The sequence below is a fragment of the Podarcis muralis genome, chromosome Z, assembly GCF_964188315.1.
Source record: "Podarcis muralis chromosome Z, rPodMur119.hap1.1, whole genome shotgun sequence".
Lineage (NCBI taxonomy): Eukaryota > Metazoa > Chordata > Lepidosauria > Squamata > Lacertidae > Podarcis > Podarcis muralis.
Window position 1 is genome coordinate 19,191,719 of NC_135673.1, and position 16,100 is coordinate 19,207,818.

Sequence of the window (16,100 nt, forward strand, 5' to 3'; positions counted from 1 at the left end):
TGGGAGGTGGGATTCCCTAGGGGGTAGGAGGGGGAGTAAATGACTATCAGATTTTGGAAAGCTGCTATCACTGGATCAAGTTCATCAGTTTTGTTGAATTAATTAAGTGAAAGGGTTTTAATTGGATTTTGAATAAATGTGCAATTAATTGTCACTGTTTTGTCTTATATGGTGTTGTTATCTTCCTTAGTGCGTTAGGCAAACTGCTATTCTGAATAGTGCTTTTGTAGGGTAGGGGGCACTACGGGTGAGATCATGGAACCAAGGGGGGGATTGGCCCCCAACATTTTGAGAACCTCTGCCTTACTCCAAACAGAGCTAAACATCAATGTTTTGCAGCCCAGAGAGGGGGAGAGGGGGAGAGAGAGGGAGGGAGGGAGGGAGGGAGGGAGGGAGAGAGAGAGAGAGAGAGAGAGAGAGAGAGAGAGAGAGAGAAAGAAAGAAAGAAAGAAAGAAAGAAAGAAAGAAAGAAAGAAAGAAAGAAAGAGGGAGTCCATTGCTGCTGCTGCCCCTAATCCCCCCTTTGCTTATCCTGTATGGCTTTTACGCATCACCAAAGGAGCTCTGAGAATAACTATAACCCAGAAGCATTTTTTCACCTGTGAAAGGCCAGTTGGCTTCCCACATCAGTGGAGATGATCTCAAGCCCTGCAATGTGTTAAATGTCACCTGGAATTACACAGATGACCTGCTGTATAAAGGGGTTGAGAAATCACATAGATACTGCTCCTGTTCTAAAAGGGGGGAGGGGGAGAGAAGAGAAGAGCCCTACCTGCAGATTCCCTGTGGTGTGAGGCAGCACACGTACATGATTTGAGATTTCACTGGCCATAAATTTCCTGTTGGAGATGCCATGTTTGGCAAGGACTTGTAGCATTTGCAGCTCACAACGTGGTTTACTCTAGGAACATTGGAAGCTGCTTTATACTGAGTCAGACAGTTGGTTCATCTGACTCAGCATTGTATACACTGACAATACTCTTCAGGGTATCAGGCTGGGGATCTCTCCCATCACTGCCTGGAGATGCCATTGGGGATTGAACCTGAGACCTTCTGCATGCAAAGCAGATGCTCCCCTTCCCTCTGATCCAGGTTTGACGTGGTGCATTTTTGAATTGCACCAAGTTCATCTGGTTGTTTTTGTTTTTTGTTTTTTTGCAAGCCTTTTATTTCTGCAGTAGCAAGTGTTTCTGGGAGCTGTTTCTGGGCTGGTTTCCAAAGACTTTTTCATTCCTCCTCAGAAAAAAGAGCCCGTCATGCTGGCAAAGAAGACCAATAACACCTACAACATTGTTGGCACAACGTATGCCCTCAACATCACCAAGGAGCCAGGCCTGCCCACCATTGCCAAGAGCGCATCAGCAACTACAGCCACACCTGTCACGGCTGCTGCTGCTGCTGCTGCTGCACCCCCAAAGGTGGCCCGGTTGGAAGAGAAGCCCCCTGAGAACAAGAAGACCTACAACAGTGTCAGCAAGGTAGACAAAATGTCCCGCATCGTCTTTCCGGTCTTGTTCACCATTTTCAACATGGTGTACTGGGCGACGTACGTCAACCGGGAGTCGGCTATCAAGGGCATGATCCCCAAGGAATGAAGCAAGCCCCTCGCCCCTTTTCCATCTGTCCATGTGGCCCAGGCAGAGGAGTCTCTGTGGGGGCTCCTTTGTCCCCCGGCTGGTTCTATATTAATTTTATCTTCTTATTAATTTTATCAGCTGACTTATTCCTTCTCCCCATGCAAATCAAACTGTGATTTTTTACAAGGATAACCCCAAGAACTTTTCATTTGTTACTTGTTTGGTCTCTTCTATTTCGTTGTTGTTGTGGAGGTGTGTGGAGGTATGTGTTGAGAGGACGTATAATAGAAAAGTGGTGCCTCCCGTGTGGTGAGTCTGACATCCTTCTCCCCAGAGTCCCCTGCTTGCCCCACGCCAATGGGAGCTGGCTTCATTCCCAGTTCATTTCATGCTAAATTCTGCTGAGGAATGCAGGGCAGTTTCTTTTTCCCTTCTAGTGACCTCTAATGGTCTGCCCTGGTGTCTCCAGCGGTCACCTTTCTCATCCCTTGGTGAGTTTGTCTTGGTGGTTCCTCTTCTGCTGTGCTTCTTTCCTCCAATGATGGGGGTGGGAAATTGTGGCCCTTCAGATGTTGCTGAACTGCAACTCCTATCAGCTCCAGCAAGCAGGGATGTTGGGAGTTGTAATTTGGAAATATTGGGTGGATTTGGGGGATAGGGGACAGTGCACCCCATCCTCTGATGATGAGGCCTCCCAGAACCACACAGACCCCTCCTGCCCTGGGTGTCTCCTTCCCTCTGCAGTTTTTAAGCAGGGAAAAGCAACCAGACCCTCTTTCCTTTTCCATACTTCACACAAATGAGAAGTGACCCTGTTCTCCGTGCCTACCAGTGGGGAGGCGACTGGTGGCAACCACAAATTATGGGTGGCTAGTTTGCTGAGTCAAACTTTATAATCCCTGAACAAAAGTAAGCCTGTGGGATGTTAGATGGGTTTGGAGCATAGGATGAGATATTCTTCATTATTTATCCTTCCTCGTGCTCACTTGTGTGAGTTTATCGTCTGGTTAGCAGAGTTTAAAATTACCATCCCTTTGTGGTATAAAATGTGGAAACTTCTGGGACAAGGTTGCTTAACCTTAATAATTGTCCAGGGTGTTCTAGCTGACTGGACCTTCCCCCTTTTATCCGTATAAACAAAAGAATAACACAGAAGTCTGTCATGTAAGAATAAAAATATTGTTTACTTTCATAATGTCTCAGACTCAATTCAGCAGTAAGCAGCGGTGAAATAAGACAGGCAGAATATATTTTTTCAATTACAAAATAAATGGTTGAGATAAATAATGGAATCTGTCCAGGAAAGCACAGAGAAGCGTTCCTCTCTTTAGTTACATGGTAAAGGAAAACAACAACCTGAACTTTTGGGAGGGAGTAAGTAGTAAGGATTATTTTCCTTTTGTTACTTTCCCCCACCTAGGAAAGCAGGGGATATGACTTCACAGAATGCCCTGTCTCCATGTGTCTTAACCCTTTGTTTGTCTAGCAACACATGGATTTTTATTTTGGCTGCAATGCTATTTACCACAGACTCCTCATACCTGCTCAAGGAGAAAGATGTTCCTGTTCTGGAGAACAATGCCATGGGGTGGTGATGGCCATCATGGGCAGCAGAAAGAAAAGATGCAAGGTTATGCAAATTTGGCCTGCAAACAGTCAGGACAGCCATGGAGTTTGTGCAGGTTCTGTTCTCAGAAACTGGCAAGTTTAAATAACCTTGTTTAAGAGTGAGCCTGAGCTACAGGTGCTGACAGCAGTAGGAATAGGTTTATCTCACTCTCTGCACTGTCTTGGCATCCCTTGGTTTCCTTGGAGATGCTTTCAAAACCTCTCTTTCCAAACAATGGATTTTGTAGTTCTGCACGGCCTGATTCAGAGGCACTGGTGTGTTAGTTATCTGCCATTTTGCTGGACTTGGATTTCTAGATTTTGTTTTAAAAGGGAGGTGGGGCAGAGTTGACCCTTCCTGCAGTTCTCATTCTTTCATCATACCCTCCCCCCACTTCCCTCATTGGTTGTGTTCGGGGTGAGGTGCTGGGACAAATGTGCACACTGTGCCCTAAAGGGTTTCTAGCCCCCTCAATGGTTTGTGTGAAGGAGTGGATTATCACCTGCATTTCTACTTTCATTCTTTGTGAATATAATGCTCCCTGTGGATTGTTACAATATCTTGACATTTGGGAGCATGAGAAATGCTTCTTTTAAAATGTTGTGTTGGGATATTACTTCAACCACCTCATGAAAATGGGCCTAGTTTGGAGGAAGCCAGAAGGCTAGTCAGCCTCTTCCGTTTGGGAGGCCGAGGTTTGGGAGGGGACAGAAATTTCTCAGCTGCTTGGTCCCTCTAAGGAACTGAACTGTTGAACAAAGAGGAGAAATAGGAAGTCGGAGTGCTGGTCTTTGCTTGGCAGCAGTGGGCAAATACACTGGGGTGTTGTGTTCATTTGCATGTTCATTCAGGGGGGGAAGATATAGGTAGGGAAAGTAGAATTCCTGGATGACATGATCCAAGTTTGGGACTAGTACTCTTTGGTGAAAGAACCCCAGCAGAGATTTTAAAAACATAAAGGTTGTAGACCTTTAACATATGCCCTTGAGAGTTCCAAAACTTCTCTCTTTCCCTAGCTTCTCACACATTTGAGAAGCTAAAAATGGTTTACTTACACACTCTCTAAAGGTCACATTCATGTGCTCATCCACAAGGGCCAGGAGACTTGGCTTAGTTACTAAGTGGTAAAAGTTCCTAAATTAATCAAGAGTGGCTTGTAAGAGCCATGCAGTCTGAGCTGCAACAACCAGCTCAGATCTCCTCACATGTTGAGCTTTCCTGATAGACAGTTTACTCTATGTTCTTAACCCCTTCATGCAATAATTAGACTTAATCATGTTGGGTATATGAGGCTGGTTATCTCACATTGCACACACACATATGCACATACCATTGGCCTCCACAAGACTTCATATATCTCAGGAAGAGAGCAGCCACTCACTCACTCACTCATTCACATCCTTGCCATGATGGGTATCTGCTGCTGGGTGTCTTTTGTGGCATTCATGGAAGCAAGCCTTCTCTCTTTTTTTTTTTAATAATTTTTTTTATTAAAGTTTCAAAAAAAAATTATAACAACAAAACAAAACAGTACAGTAAAACAGACAAACAGAAAATAAAAACAAGTATAATTTCAACCCTTATTTTCTTATAACTTACTTCCCCGACTTCCTCATACCTCCCCTTTCTGTATTCCAATTTCTAATTTATTATTCAGCAAATCCTTCCCTTGTTTTTCACTTAATTTTTAACCTTTCTTTTCTTTTTTTACTTATCCATTACCGCCGATAACCACATATTTTCTAACCCAACGTCATTCTAACATTCATTAATTTTACAATATTTCTTAAGATAGTCCTTGAATTTCTTCCATTCTTCTTCCGCTGTCTCTCTTCCCTGGTTTCGGATTCTGCCAGTCATCTCTGCCAGTCCCATATAGTCTATCACCTTCATCTGCCATTCTTCCAAGGTGGGTAGATCTTGTGTCTTCCAGTACTTTGCGATGAGTATTCTTGCTGCTGTTGTAGCGTAGGAAGCAAGCCTTCTCTCCCCACCTGGACCTGTGTGCCGTTGTAGGTGGGATTCCTTAAGAGAGAAAAAATTGGAATGGACAGAAGAGAGCTGCACATGGAAAATTCTCAAATGCTACCACCACCTTCTTTACTGTCTCTGAGAGGAGCTGTCCAAGGCAACCAGAGTCTCTCGCTTCCCCTGGAAGCCCCAGCCCAATTTAGAGTAGAATTAGGAATTTCTCTCCTTATAAGAAGAATGTTGGTCTTGAAAAGGGTTTTGTTTTTGTTTTGAATCAATATGCATCAAGCAACTCTCAGGGAAATCCTGGTGCTTTTCAATTTCCCTTTTGTTGGGGCTTAAAATGTTCAGCTTGTCGCGTCTTGTGTGATGTATTGTGGTGCAACTATTGAAGGTTTTTTTGAAAATTTGAAAAGCCATTTTATTTTATTATTATTTTCTTTTTTATACAAAATAATATCAAGTCTTTACAAAATTGCATCACTGTGAAAATCCTTGAGACTAGTAGGGGGAGAATTGTTTTTGAAGCCACTACTTATAAATCTAAATATCAGGACAAGGATGTTATTTTCTCCCCCCATCCCATGTCACTTTCCCCCATTTTTTCCTGCTACTCAGAGTGCAGCCCTGTCAAGCCTTGTCTTAACACCAGCCAAGGGCTTGTACTGGAGCATCAAAGCTGGGTAAGCCTGATTTTGTAATCAGCATCCCTTTACCCAACTGCAGGATGGCCATAATAACCATGGCCAGTCTCACAGGACAAGCACAAAGAAAGGCCTGCATTTTGCATAATTTACTGGTGTGACAGTGACTAGATTCACCCTTTCCTTGCTACGCTTCTCTTTCCTTCCATGGCACTTTCCTTTTGGGTTCACATTGTCCTGCCAGAACTGCATGCTTGAACTGTGTTTTTAAAGAAACGCTAATCTTGAACCCACACCTCTCGATGTGCCGAACTTAATCAGATGTAGAGAGCAAAATGAATGTCAAGGAAGAGCATCTTGAGGCAGCAGGTTTAGCGGAGTTAAAAGAGCCTGAAAGAAGTTGTCCTTGGGAATGGCATAAATTCATAACTGATTTATTTTCAAAACTGCACAGTTGATGCAGGCAGGGTGTGTGCCTGCCCAAGGCAATGACTGAGTAGGACAAAAGCTTGAGAGACCTCACCTGGACCTCTCATGGGAAGTTTTGGGTCTTAAAATATCTGGAAATAATGTTTGCCACAAACTCAGACTGGTGGCTTGCAGATAGACCAGAGTCTCCTTCATCCTGTGCAGAAAGCTCCATAGATGAAAGGTGCTCTCTACACCTGCAGTGCTTGCTGGATTAGGAAGCACAGGTGTTAATCAGAGACACATTGGCACGTTCTTTCAAATGGGAGTCTTGCTTCTCATCCACACTGCAATCATTATTTTCACCCTGAAATGTGCATCCACAATCTGGCACAAAATAGAATGGATTAGAATGCCAGCATCCTTATTCTCTAGCATCCTTATTCTCCCTCTCCCTCTCTCTCTGATTGTAGAATGATTCATTTGGAGGGAGGCACATGGGATATGCATTCTATTTTAATAGACCATGTAGACCAGGGTGGTCCAAAATGTGGCCCTTGAGGCCTTTTTTTTTGGGTGGCCCTCAGCAACATTTGACCCCTTCCCCCTCAGCCCTCCCAAAGTCAGATAAGCAAGGTGAGGTGCTGGGCTTTGGGAAGAAGGTATGAGGGCTCTGACAGAGTCCTCCTTCCTTCCCAGAGCCTACTTAGCACCTTCCCAGCTTTGGGAAGAAGGTGGGCAGGATCTGGTACCCTGCTAGAGCCTCATGCCTCCTCCCCAAAGCCCAGCACCTCATTTAGCCAGTTTTGGGAAGGCAGGCTTGTGGGTGTCAAATTTTGACTTCATTCCCCCCTCCCACACAAGGCAGTGTGTGGCCTGCAGGTTTTGTGTTGAAGTATTTTTGTGGCCCACTTAGTATGAAAAGTTGGACAGCCCTGATCAAGATGGATATTGCTTCCCACCCCCAAAGGAGGCCACTGGCTTCCAACTAAATCCTGGTGAAAAGCCTATTTCATGAAAATACAGGGGAAATAGAGACCCAGTCCTTGGGGGGAAGGACTTCCTCGGTAGAAAAGGGCTGTCCAGCCCAGCAAGGCTGGTTTGCATATACAAAACCCAATAAATACCATCCCATAAAAGCAACCCACCTTCAGAAACCTCATGAGAACAAATAAATTGTAATGCAAAATGTAATCTCTGGGGAGAAGGCATTACATAAAGGAGTCTTAGATCACCAGCAACCTGCCTGGAGGGTTGATAAGCAACAGGTTCTGCTTGGATGCAGATGGACATCCTTGTGATCCATTCTGAGGCAGGATATGTGAATTCCTGAGCCTCTTCACTCTCTTAGCCATGTAACTGCCACCTATAGATCTGACTGCCATACATTTCCTTTGATGTCTGCTTAATGTATCACCATTCTAAATTATTGTGCAAACATATGAGATAAACAACCAAAGGCATTCAGGAAATCTCATTAGGCATCACAGTGCATAAGCTGAAATGGCAAATGTGATCCTAAGGTTGGAGTTTTGCTTTGCTTCAGAGGCCCAGTGAGTCAGCTGCTCTGCATCCAGTGTAGAGCTTAAAGCGTGGCAGGGGGAAGGAAAAGCCCCAGTCTCTTCTGTCTCTTTGATGCAGCACCCCAAGGTACATTTTTGGGGAAGCTCCTGAGAGTGACAAGGAGAGGTTGGAGTCACTGAGAATGCTAAGCCTGCGGTGCCCCCTAAAGCCTTGCATGTCTTCTTCTGTAACAGCAGTTCCTGGATTGTGCTTTGTTTTTTTTTGGGGGGGGGGAGCAACTCAGATGAGCCAGTTGGGTAGGGTTGGCAAATGCTCTTTGGAGTTCTGGCTTTTTGAGAGCGATCCAGCAAAGACAGCAGCTCAGGCACCTGCTGCCTGGCTTGGCTTTCTTGGAGCAGTTTCTTTGCCTATCATGAAAGAGAGAGAAGTGGGAAGAGATGGAATGCTCTAGCCTGACTTCCATTTCTGCAAAGAGATTACTTCAGTAACCCACTTGACTTCCTTATGTCTGCTGCCCAATAAGTTATCAGGCTGATGAAGGGGATCAGCCTATCTTTGCAAGAAGCATAAGAGGGAATGGAATGGGTTGACAGGGAGGGGTATGATTGATGATATGGTCAGAAGAACAAGAAGACTTAGAAGAGCAGAGAGGGTTAGGAGGAGGAGACAGAAAAGAAAGACAAAAAGGAAGCTGGGGTACCATCACAACATTTGGGTCACTCCAACATAAAGCAAGCCAAGCTTGAGGAGGAGCCACGGGTTGGTGTGCAGAGCGAGGAGGAGGTTCTCTGCTTCCTGCTACTTAACCAATTCCTGATCCACAAGAGAACCTCTCCTCTTATTCCTTATTCCTGTTATGAAGATGTCAAATCATTAAGAGAACTCTGGTTTACACACACACACACACACACACACACACACACACACACACACACTCACATGAAGATGGAGTGTATATGTAAGAGCCCATGAAAGAGAGCCTTTCATAAATTCCAAGTCACTTCTTCATAAAAACAGCTAAAATCGAAGTTAAAGAGAGGGAGGGAGGACAGCTTATCTATAAGATTGCAAGAATTAGAAGTGAAGCTCTATTGTGGTATGGAAGCAATGGAAGGGCAGAGCGGTGAGGAAGGGGCAATGGGCAAGAAAGAGGGCCAGGAATAGACTGTAGATCAAATGAAAAAGACAAAAACAAGGAGGCTTAAAGAAAGGAATATGTAAATGTTGGAATCCTGGCAGCTAAGACTCAAGTTTGAGGCAAGTACTCTTTGGTGAGAGAACTCCAGCAGAGATTTAGCATTGCAAAACATGCAGCAAAGAAAATCATGGAAATATAGGCTGTAAAACCTTTTAAATGTGCTAATCCAGTGAACCCCCAAATTGTCCCCTTTTAAAAGTTTCAAAAGTCAGTTTTATGTGCTTTTCCATACAGCAGTCAGGAAAAGATTCACAGGCAGTAAAACATTGCATGGGAGTACTGGTCTGAAGCAAAAGAGGCTGGTAAAAGACATGTACTGGAGCAACCAGCTCAGACCTGGGAGCTTGCGACCAGACCTTGCAAACAAGGACAAGGTTTGCTGGGGGAGACTGAAGAGAGTGAGCGTGTGTCTTTTGGAGCCTGAGGGTGTGTGTGGTTGATTGCTCTGTGGGGACACAGGATCTGATGGGGAGGAGTTACAGCTGAGAGAAAGCCGGGCTGAGGGAGGAGTTAGCAACCAGCAGCAGTCAAACTTAGCTCAGTGCAGATCCTGGGAGCTTGCAACCAGACCTCACAAACAGGTCTGATATTCTTGCAAGGTAAAATGTGTGTTGAACAAGGTAGGTTAGGTGGATTTGTAGCTGTTGACTAGCTGAACCCAAAGAGTACTATTAATGGTTCCTCGCCATCCTGGAAAAAAGGGACAAGTGGGGTGCTGCAGGGTTCTGTCCTGGGCCCATTGTTGTTCAATGTCTTTATAAACAAATTGGATGAAATAATTGAGGGGATGCTCATCAAATTCACAAATGACACCAAGCTGGGAGGGGTAGCTAATGCCATAGAAGACAGAATCAGAATTCAAAATGACCTTAACAGATTGGAGAACTGGGTGCAAGCTAAGAAAATGAATTTCAATAAGGACAAATGTAAGGTTATGCCCTTAGGCAGAAAGAACCAGATGCACAAATAAAGGATGGGGGACACCTGGCTTACTAGCAGTATATGTGAAAAAGATCTCAGGGTCTTGATGGACCACAAGCTTAACATGAATCAACAGTGTGATGTAGCAGCAAAAAAAATATCTAATGCTATTATAGGCTGCATCAATGTAAGTATAGTGTCCACATCAAGGAAAATAATAGTATCACTCTATTTTGCCTTAGTCAGACCACACTTGAATACTGTGTCCAATTCTGGGCACCACAATTTAAGAAAGATGTTGACAAGCTGGAATGTGTGCAGTGGAGGGCAACCAAGATGATCTGGAAACTAAGCCTTATGAGGAGCGCTTGAAGGAGCTGGGTATGTTTAGCCTAGAAAAGAGGAGACTGAGAGGAGATATGATAGCCATCTTCAAATATCTTAAGGGCTGTCACATGGAGGAGGGAGCATACTTAGCTTGAATGCCCATCTGTCATTGATGCTTTAGTTGAGATTCCTGCACTGCAGGGGGTTGAACTAGATGATCCTTGGGATCCCTTCCAACTCTAAGATTCTGTCATTCTATGATTCTATGACCTCTAGAACTGAATTCCAGAGAGAGAGAGAGAGAGAGAGAGAGTGTAAAGGACTTGGTTAACTATTTCTTCCCAGGGTGTATGGAAATGTCATTGGTTAAGCCTGGCAGGACAGCTTACTCTATGGTTTTAACCCCTTCATGCAATAATTTTACTGGTTATATGAAGCTGGTTACCCTACAGTAAAGAGTAGCCCACCTTCCAAAGCAAGTAAATTTTTGCTGGGAGCGTCAGTCATAGCACCAAGCCACCTATACCCATTCAGCATAAAGACTAAGAGTCCATGTTGAGGTGGCCTTTCTAGTGGCTGCTGCCTCTAAGATAACAAAGATGTCTTAATTTTTGCCTCTGGCCTGGGGTGCTGGCAACGGCAGCAGCAACATTCATGAAAGCTTATACACCCGCTCTGTGAATGTGAAGCTAAATGGTGACAGGTGGTGTTCTGGAAGGAGGCCATGACTTGGTATGATATTGATAACTGCAAGGTATAAATATTTAATGTTTGACCTTGTTATTTCTCAGGCAGCCAAACGCTACCAGCTGGCTTGGGGGTGGTGCAGGCAGGGGGAAAGAAAGTGCTTTGTCTTTGTGGCTGGGGAAATGCCAGGCTTTTTGGAATGCTTTCCCTGTGTGTTTGTGTAGTAAATCTACAAAATCTGAAATTAGAATGGAGCAATGAGAACACAGGGCCCTACTTTTGGCAGCAGGAAAAGCAGAGGAGAAAAGAACCATATTTGCAGTCATGGTTCAATAGCGGTTTGCTTCCTGGGCCAATGACACGGTGGGGTAGGGTTGGGTGGAGCAGCTGGCACCTGTCAATAAAATCTGGTGCCTGGGAGGGTCACCCTTTCCACTGATGCTGCCCTCTGGTAGTCCTAGCTGGGAACACAACGTGACTTTCAAAAACCCTCAAGGCACAGCAGAAATCCCAGCAGGTGAAAATTGCTGCCTAAGTATTCTACGCTTCACATCTAAGAAGGGTAGGAAGTGGTTTTTTGGCCATATAAAGGGTAGTCTCTCATTCCCCAAGCCTTCAAAATCTTACCTGGGCTGGAGGTTCAGAAACTTCAGCTGGTGCAGAATTCAGCAGTCAGCTTGCTCACTGGGGCAAGGCAGTTTGAGCATATAACGCTAATCCTGGCCCCACTGCACTGGCTGCCAATTAGTTTCCAGGCTCAATTCAAAGTGCTGGTTTTGACCTATAAAGCCTTAAATGGCTCAGGGCCACAATGCCTCCAGGACTGCCTCTCCCTATATCATGGGTAGGCAAACTAAGGCCCAGGGGCCGGATCCAGCCCAATTGCCTTCTAAATCCGGCCTGTAGGTGGTCCAGGAATCAGCATGTTTTCACATGAGTAGAATGTGTCCTTTTATTTAAAATGCATCTCTAGGTTATTTGCAGGGCATAGGAATTCATTCATTTTTTCCCTTCAAAATATAGTCTGGCCCCCCACAAGGTCTGAGGGACAGTGGACCAGCCCCCTGCTGAAAAATTTTGCTGACCCCTGCCCTATATGAACCAACACAAACCCTGTGACCATCATCTGAGGTCCTTCTTTGTGTGCCCTCTCCACAAGGTATCCGGAGGGCAGCAAGATGAGAGAGGGCCTTTTCTGCAGTGGCTCCCCGTTTGGGGAATGCTCTCCCCAGGGAGGCTTGCCAGGCATCCTCATTGCCTATCATTAGACACAGGATAACAAATGTTTCTCTATAACCAGGTCTTCAGCTGATTAACAACTTATGGCCTTTTGAATGTGTTTGTCAGAGGGGAGTTATTGATTTGTTTTGGTTTCAATTCCATTTCTGTGTTTTGTATTCTTATCTTGTATTTTTATGTTGTGAACAATGCTGTGATCGTTGGATAAAGGGTGGTATACAAACTTAGCAAACTCTTGCCATAAAGTGCTACATTACAAGAAAATTCTGGAAACCAGTCTGTTTGATTTCTGAATTTTTCTTACCCTGGCCTGTGTTCATCCCATACTTGTGGCACCCTCTGATCCAGGTGCAAGTGTGGTGAGTTCATGGGGCAGTTCATAAAAATCATGTCTCATGGGGGGAGGCAGTGGGCTGGGCTAGACAACCTTGTTCAAATGTAGCCTTGTTTCTGTGTTCCTTTCTTTCTCTGATCAGAAGCGTTTCATGCTAGGATTTTCAGAGGATCAGCTTCTCATGCCCCAAAATCTATGTCACGTTTCTTCTCATCATGGGCTGAGGTTCATATCCTTCCTCTTTGGTTGTATGCAGGGCCGTCTTACCCATAGATGCTAGGGGTGAGAGGCACCCAGGTGTGGGCTCTCAGGGGTACCAGGCCGATAGTCTAGGGCCTGAGAGCTGAGTCCAGGGGAGAGCCTGCCCATCAGTTGGAGTGCTGCAGTGGGCTCTTATGCTGTGGGTGGCTCTGCACTGCTAGTTCGGGGGTGACCTAGCCTGCGAGACGCAGAGGCGGCCAGCTGGCTCCGCCCTCCTGCGCACCTGGGACTGGGCAACCGGGGGGGGGGAACCAGGTGGATCTTTGCACCCCGGTGCCGCATATGCTTAAGACAGCCCTGGTTGTGTGCTATGGAATGCCCTCCCACAGGAGGCAGGGATGGCCACCAACTTGGATGGCTGTAAAAGAAGATAAGAAGAATTCATGGAGGATGAGGCTATTAGTGGTTACTAGGTGCGCTCTGCCTTTCCAGTCTGAGGCAGTAATTCTTCTTACTACCATTTTCTGGAAACTCCAGGAGGGGAGAGTTGTGTTGCAATCAGGCAGGGGCATTGTATTTCACCCCTTGGGGTGAAATGATAATGTTTGGCCATGCCACCCCACTGCCCTTACCTTGGAAGTAGAAGAGCTTCCCACCCAACCACCATCAGAGATGTGGCACTAGCAGCAGCATATGTTTCTGGTGAGTTCTTAGAATCATATTGTAGAGTTGGAAGGACCCATCTAGCCCGACCCCCTGCAATACAGGAATCTTTTGCCCAACATGGGGTTCAAACCCACAGCCCTGAGATTAAGAGTCTCAGCTATCCCAGAGTTGTTGCAAGATCTCACAATATTTTGGTGAGATCTTTCCAGAAACCAGTGTAGCTACCAGTGCTGCTTCTCCACTGCTGGGAGGGACACCATTTATTCAGCTTCTGCTGCCCAAAGTGGCTGCTTCACCCATGCCTCATGGGCTGGCTGGCCCTGTGCTCATGCCCTGCTTACAGATTTCCTATTGTCTGCTCATTGTGAGAACAGGATGCTGGACTAGATAGGCCCCCTTTGGCCTGATCCAACAGGCTTACCTTATGTTTTTATATTCTAAGCATCCTTGGAAGGCTCCGCTTGCAACATCCAGCTTCCTCCCTTTTATCATGTTCTGCTCCCATTATTCTGACCCAGCCAACAATTTATGGAGCCCATAAAACTGATGGTGGAATGTATGCCTGGATGGAGCAAGCTCTGTTATTCTTCCTAGGGAGCGTTTGATCTTCAGTACCCTGCCACCTTGAAATCAGTATTCTCCCTCAATAAGAATCTGCTTTTGGACCTTGCCTTTGTCACTCTTTCCACCTCTTCTTAGGCTTTCTCACAATAGTAGTAGTAGTAGTAGTAATAACAGTAGTAGTAGAAAATTTCAGTGCACTGACTGTGGGTTATATCCAGCATAACTCCTTCTTAGTGAAGGTGTATTCAGATCAATGGACTTTATTTAGCTATTCCCATCTACAGAGTAGTGGGTCTACTCTGAGTAGGAGTTAGTTGGATTCTCACAGTGTACTAGATTCTCACAGGTAGACCTACCTTTTTTCTTTTATATGGAAGACGGATGGTGTAACCTTGGACGATGCCATCTTAAAAATAAAATAAATCCCTAAGTGAGCATGGAAGGTTACAAATTCAAAGTGCAGAGTCTGATCTTGTGAAAACCAATTTTTAAAATGAATATGTTAAGCGTCAGAAACAGATCAGGCCTTGGTGGTTGTGCTCAACTAAGGCTCTTACCTGAGCTAGCCAGTGGCAACTTACTCATCTTCCTCACACTGTGTGACTAAAATATTTCAAGAAAAGGGGGCAGAGTCCAAGATAGCGAAAAGGTATTGTGGGGTGGACATTAGTAATATGGCACCTTGAGCAAGGACAAAATCCACATACAGACTCCATTTCTTATTTTCACAATAATTCCTTTTGGTGCAGTTGCTTTTTTATGGATCTTCTCAGTAGGTCCCTGTATAAATAGAGGCATTATTATTATCAACCTCCTCAGCTCGGCACCCTGTGCAGGGGAAACTGCCTGCACTGGCCTAAATCTGGCGCTGAGATCTTGGCATGCTGAATGCAACCCATGGGCCTTAAGCAACTCCCACCCCACCCTTGTATCCAGTGTAGTATACTGGCATTGGCAGTCCTTTAGCACAGCCTTCAGAGGAGGAATTATTGGGGAAAGAGGAGCCGCCATTGCAGGCTCACCAGAGGCAATGCACAGTGCAGCCTTTTGCCAGCTGATGAGCTGCAGTTTTGAAGGTCCCCAGCAAGGAAACACCAAGGCAATCCATATCAACATGGCAGCCAGGACATCCTGGAGGTCCCGATCCAACTCTGCCTTATGTTGCACCTGCTCCCTTCTGGCCTCCTCTTGTTTCCTCTCTCATCTTATGGGACTGTCTTTCCTCAGCTAAGAGAGAGAAGCGAGCCAGCAGCAGTTGAATGCATGACAATCCTCTGACTACTCCTCAGACCACATCTGTAAATAATTTGTGACTAGGGGGAAAAAAAATACATTTCCTTAATTTTGTTGTATTTTCTTTACTGAACTGGCTGTTAGCTGCCGTCTTAAGGGATGTACTCATGAAAACTGTGATTTCTTTCTCTCCTGTCTGAGATTGGTGTTCTGAGCACTTTTGGTGCCCACATTTAAATGCCTGTTTGTATTTATGAATTGTATTTTTCAGCATTTGCTGTTGACTTGTACAGTTGGTTTTAACTGGCAGGATTTGCAGTCTTGCATCCCCCCTCCCCACCAGCTACTAGCTTTTTCAATAAGTTAAAGCAATTAAAATATTTTAAAAAATATGCAGGAGGGGATGAAATACTACTGCTACTAATGATGACAACCCAATGGAATGCTTGAGGTGAATCAGAAAAGGTGGATGAAGATCTTTCCAACTGGAGCCTTCTCCTCCTCATCCTCTGCTCCCCAAAGAACACGTGACTTCAGATGATCGTGCAGCCCCTCCTTTGCCCAAAAACATCACTCTGGCACTCACTCCACACACACTCAAAACCCAACTGAAGCAAACAAATAAAATTCATATTTTAACAGAAACTGGCCTGTTATTTTCTTTCTTGGATTGTACAGTACTGAATTGAAGAGTGATTTCGCCTGGTAGGGAATTGGGGTTGGACAAGGCAGCCTGAGCTGGAAGGACCTAATCCTTAGCAGGAAATAAATGTTGCCATTCCCAGCGGGCAGTCGCAAACAATTTATGTTTGCAAATGAATGCCCCCCAAAGAAATGAAAGCCAGCTGAAACCCTTGTGGTTTTTTCTCCAGCCACTGTGGCACTAAGAAGTGGAAACAGCATTTTTAAACGAGCATAGCTTACCTCTCCGGCTGCTTGGGGGAAGGGTGGTGGCCCATTTGCTTGGCAAGGATAAAGGGCCAGGCTCAATCCCCAA

At 45.2% G+C, this 16,100-nt stretch overlaps 1 protein-coding gene across 2 annotated transcripts in view; it reads left to right on the top strand.

Moving 5' to 3' along the window:
* LOC114589324 (gamma-aminobutyric acid receptor subunit alpha-3-like) overlaps positions 1-15,748 on the top strand; it is a 50,193-nt gene extending 34,445 nt beyond the window's left edge. For both annotated transcript variants that reach the window (XM_028715628.2, XM_028715627.2), the window contains exon 10: positions 1,242-15,748. In XM_028715628.2, coding sequence (XP_028571461.1) covers positions 1,242-1,595 — 354 coding nt within the window. In that variant the 3' untranslated portion in view covers positions 1,596-15,748. The remainder of the gene's footprint in view (positions 1-1,241) is intronic.
* Positions 15,749-16,100: the final 352 nt, after the last annotated feature.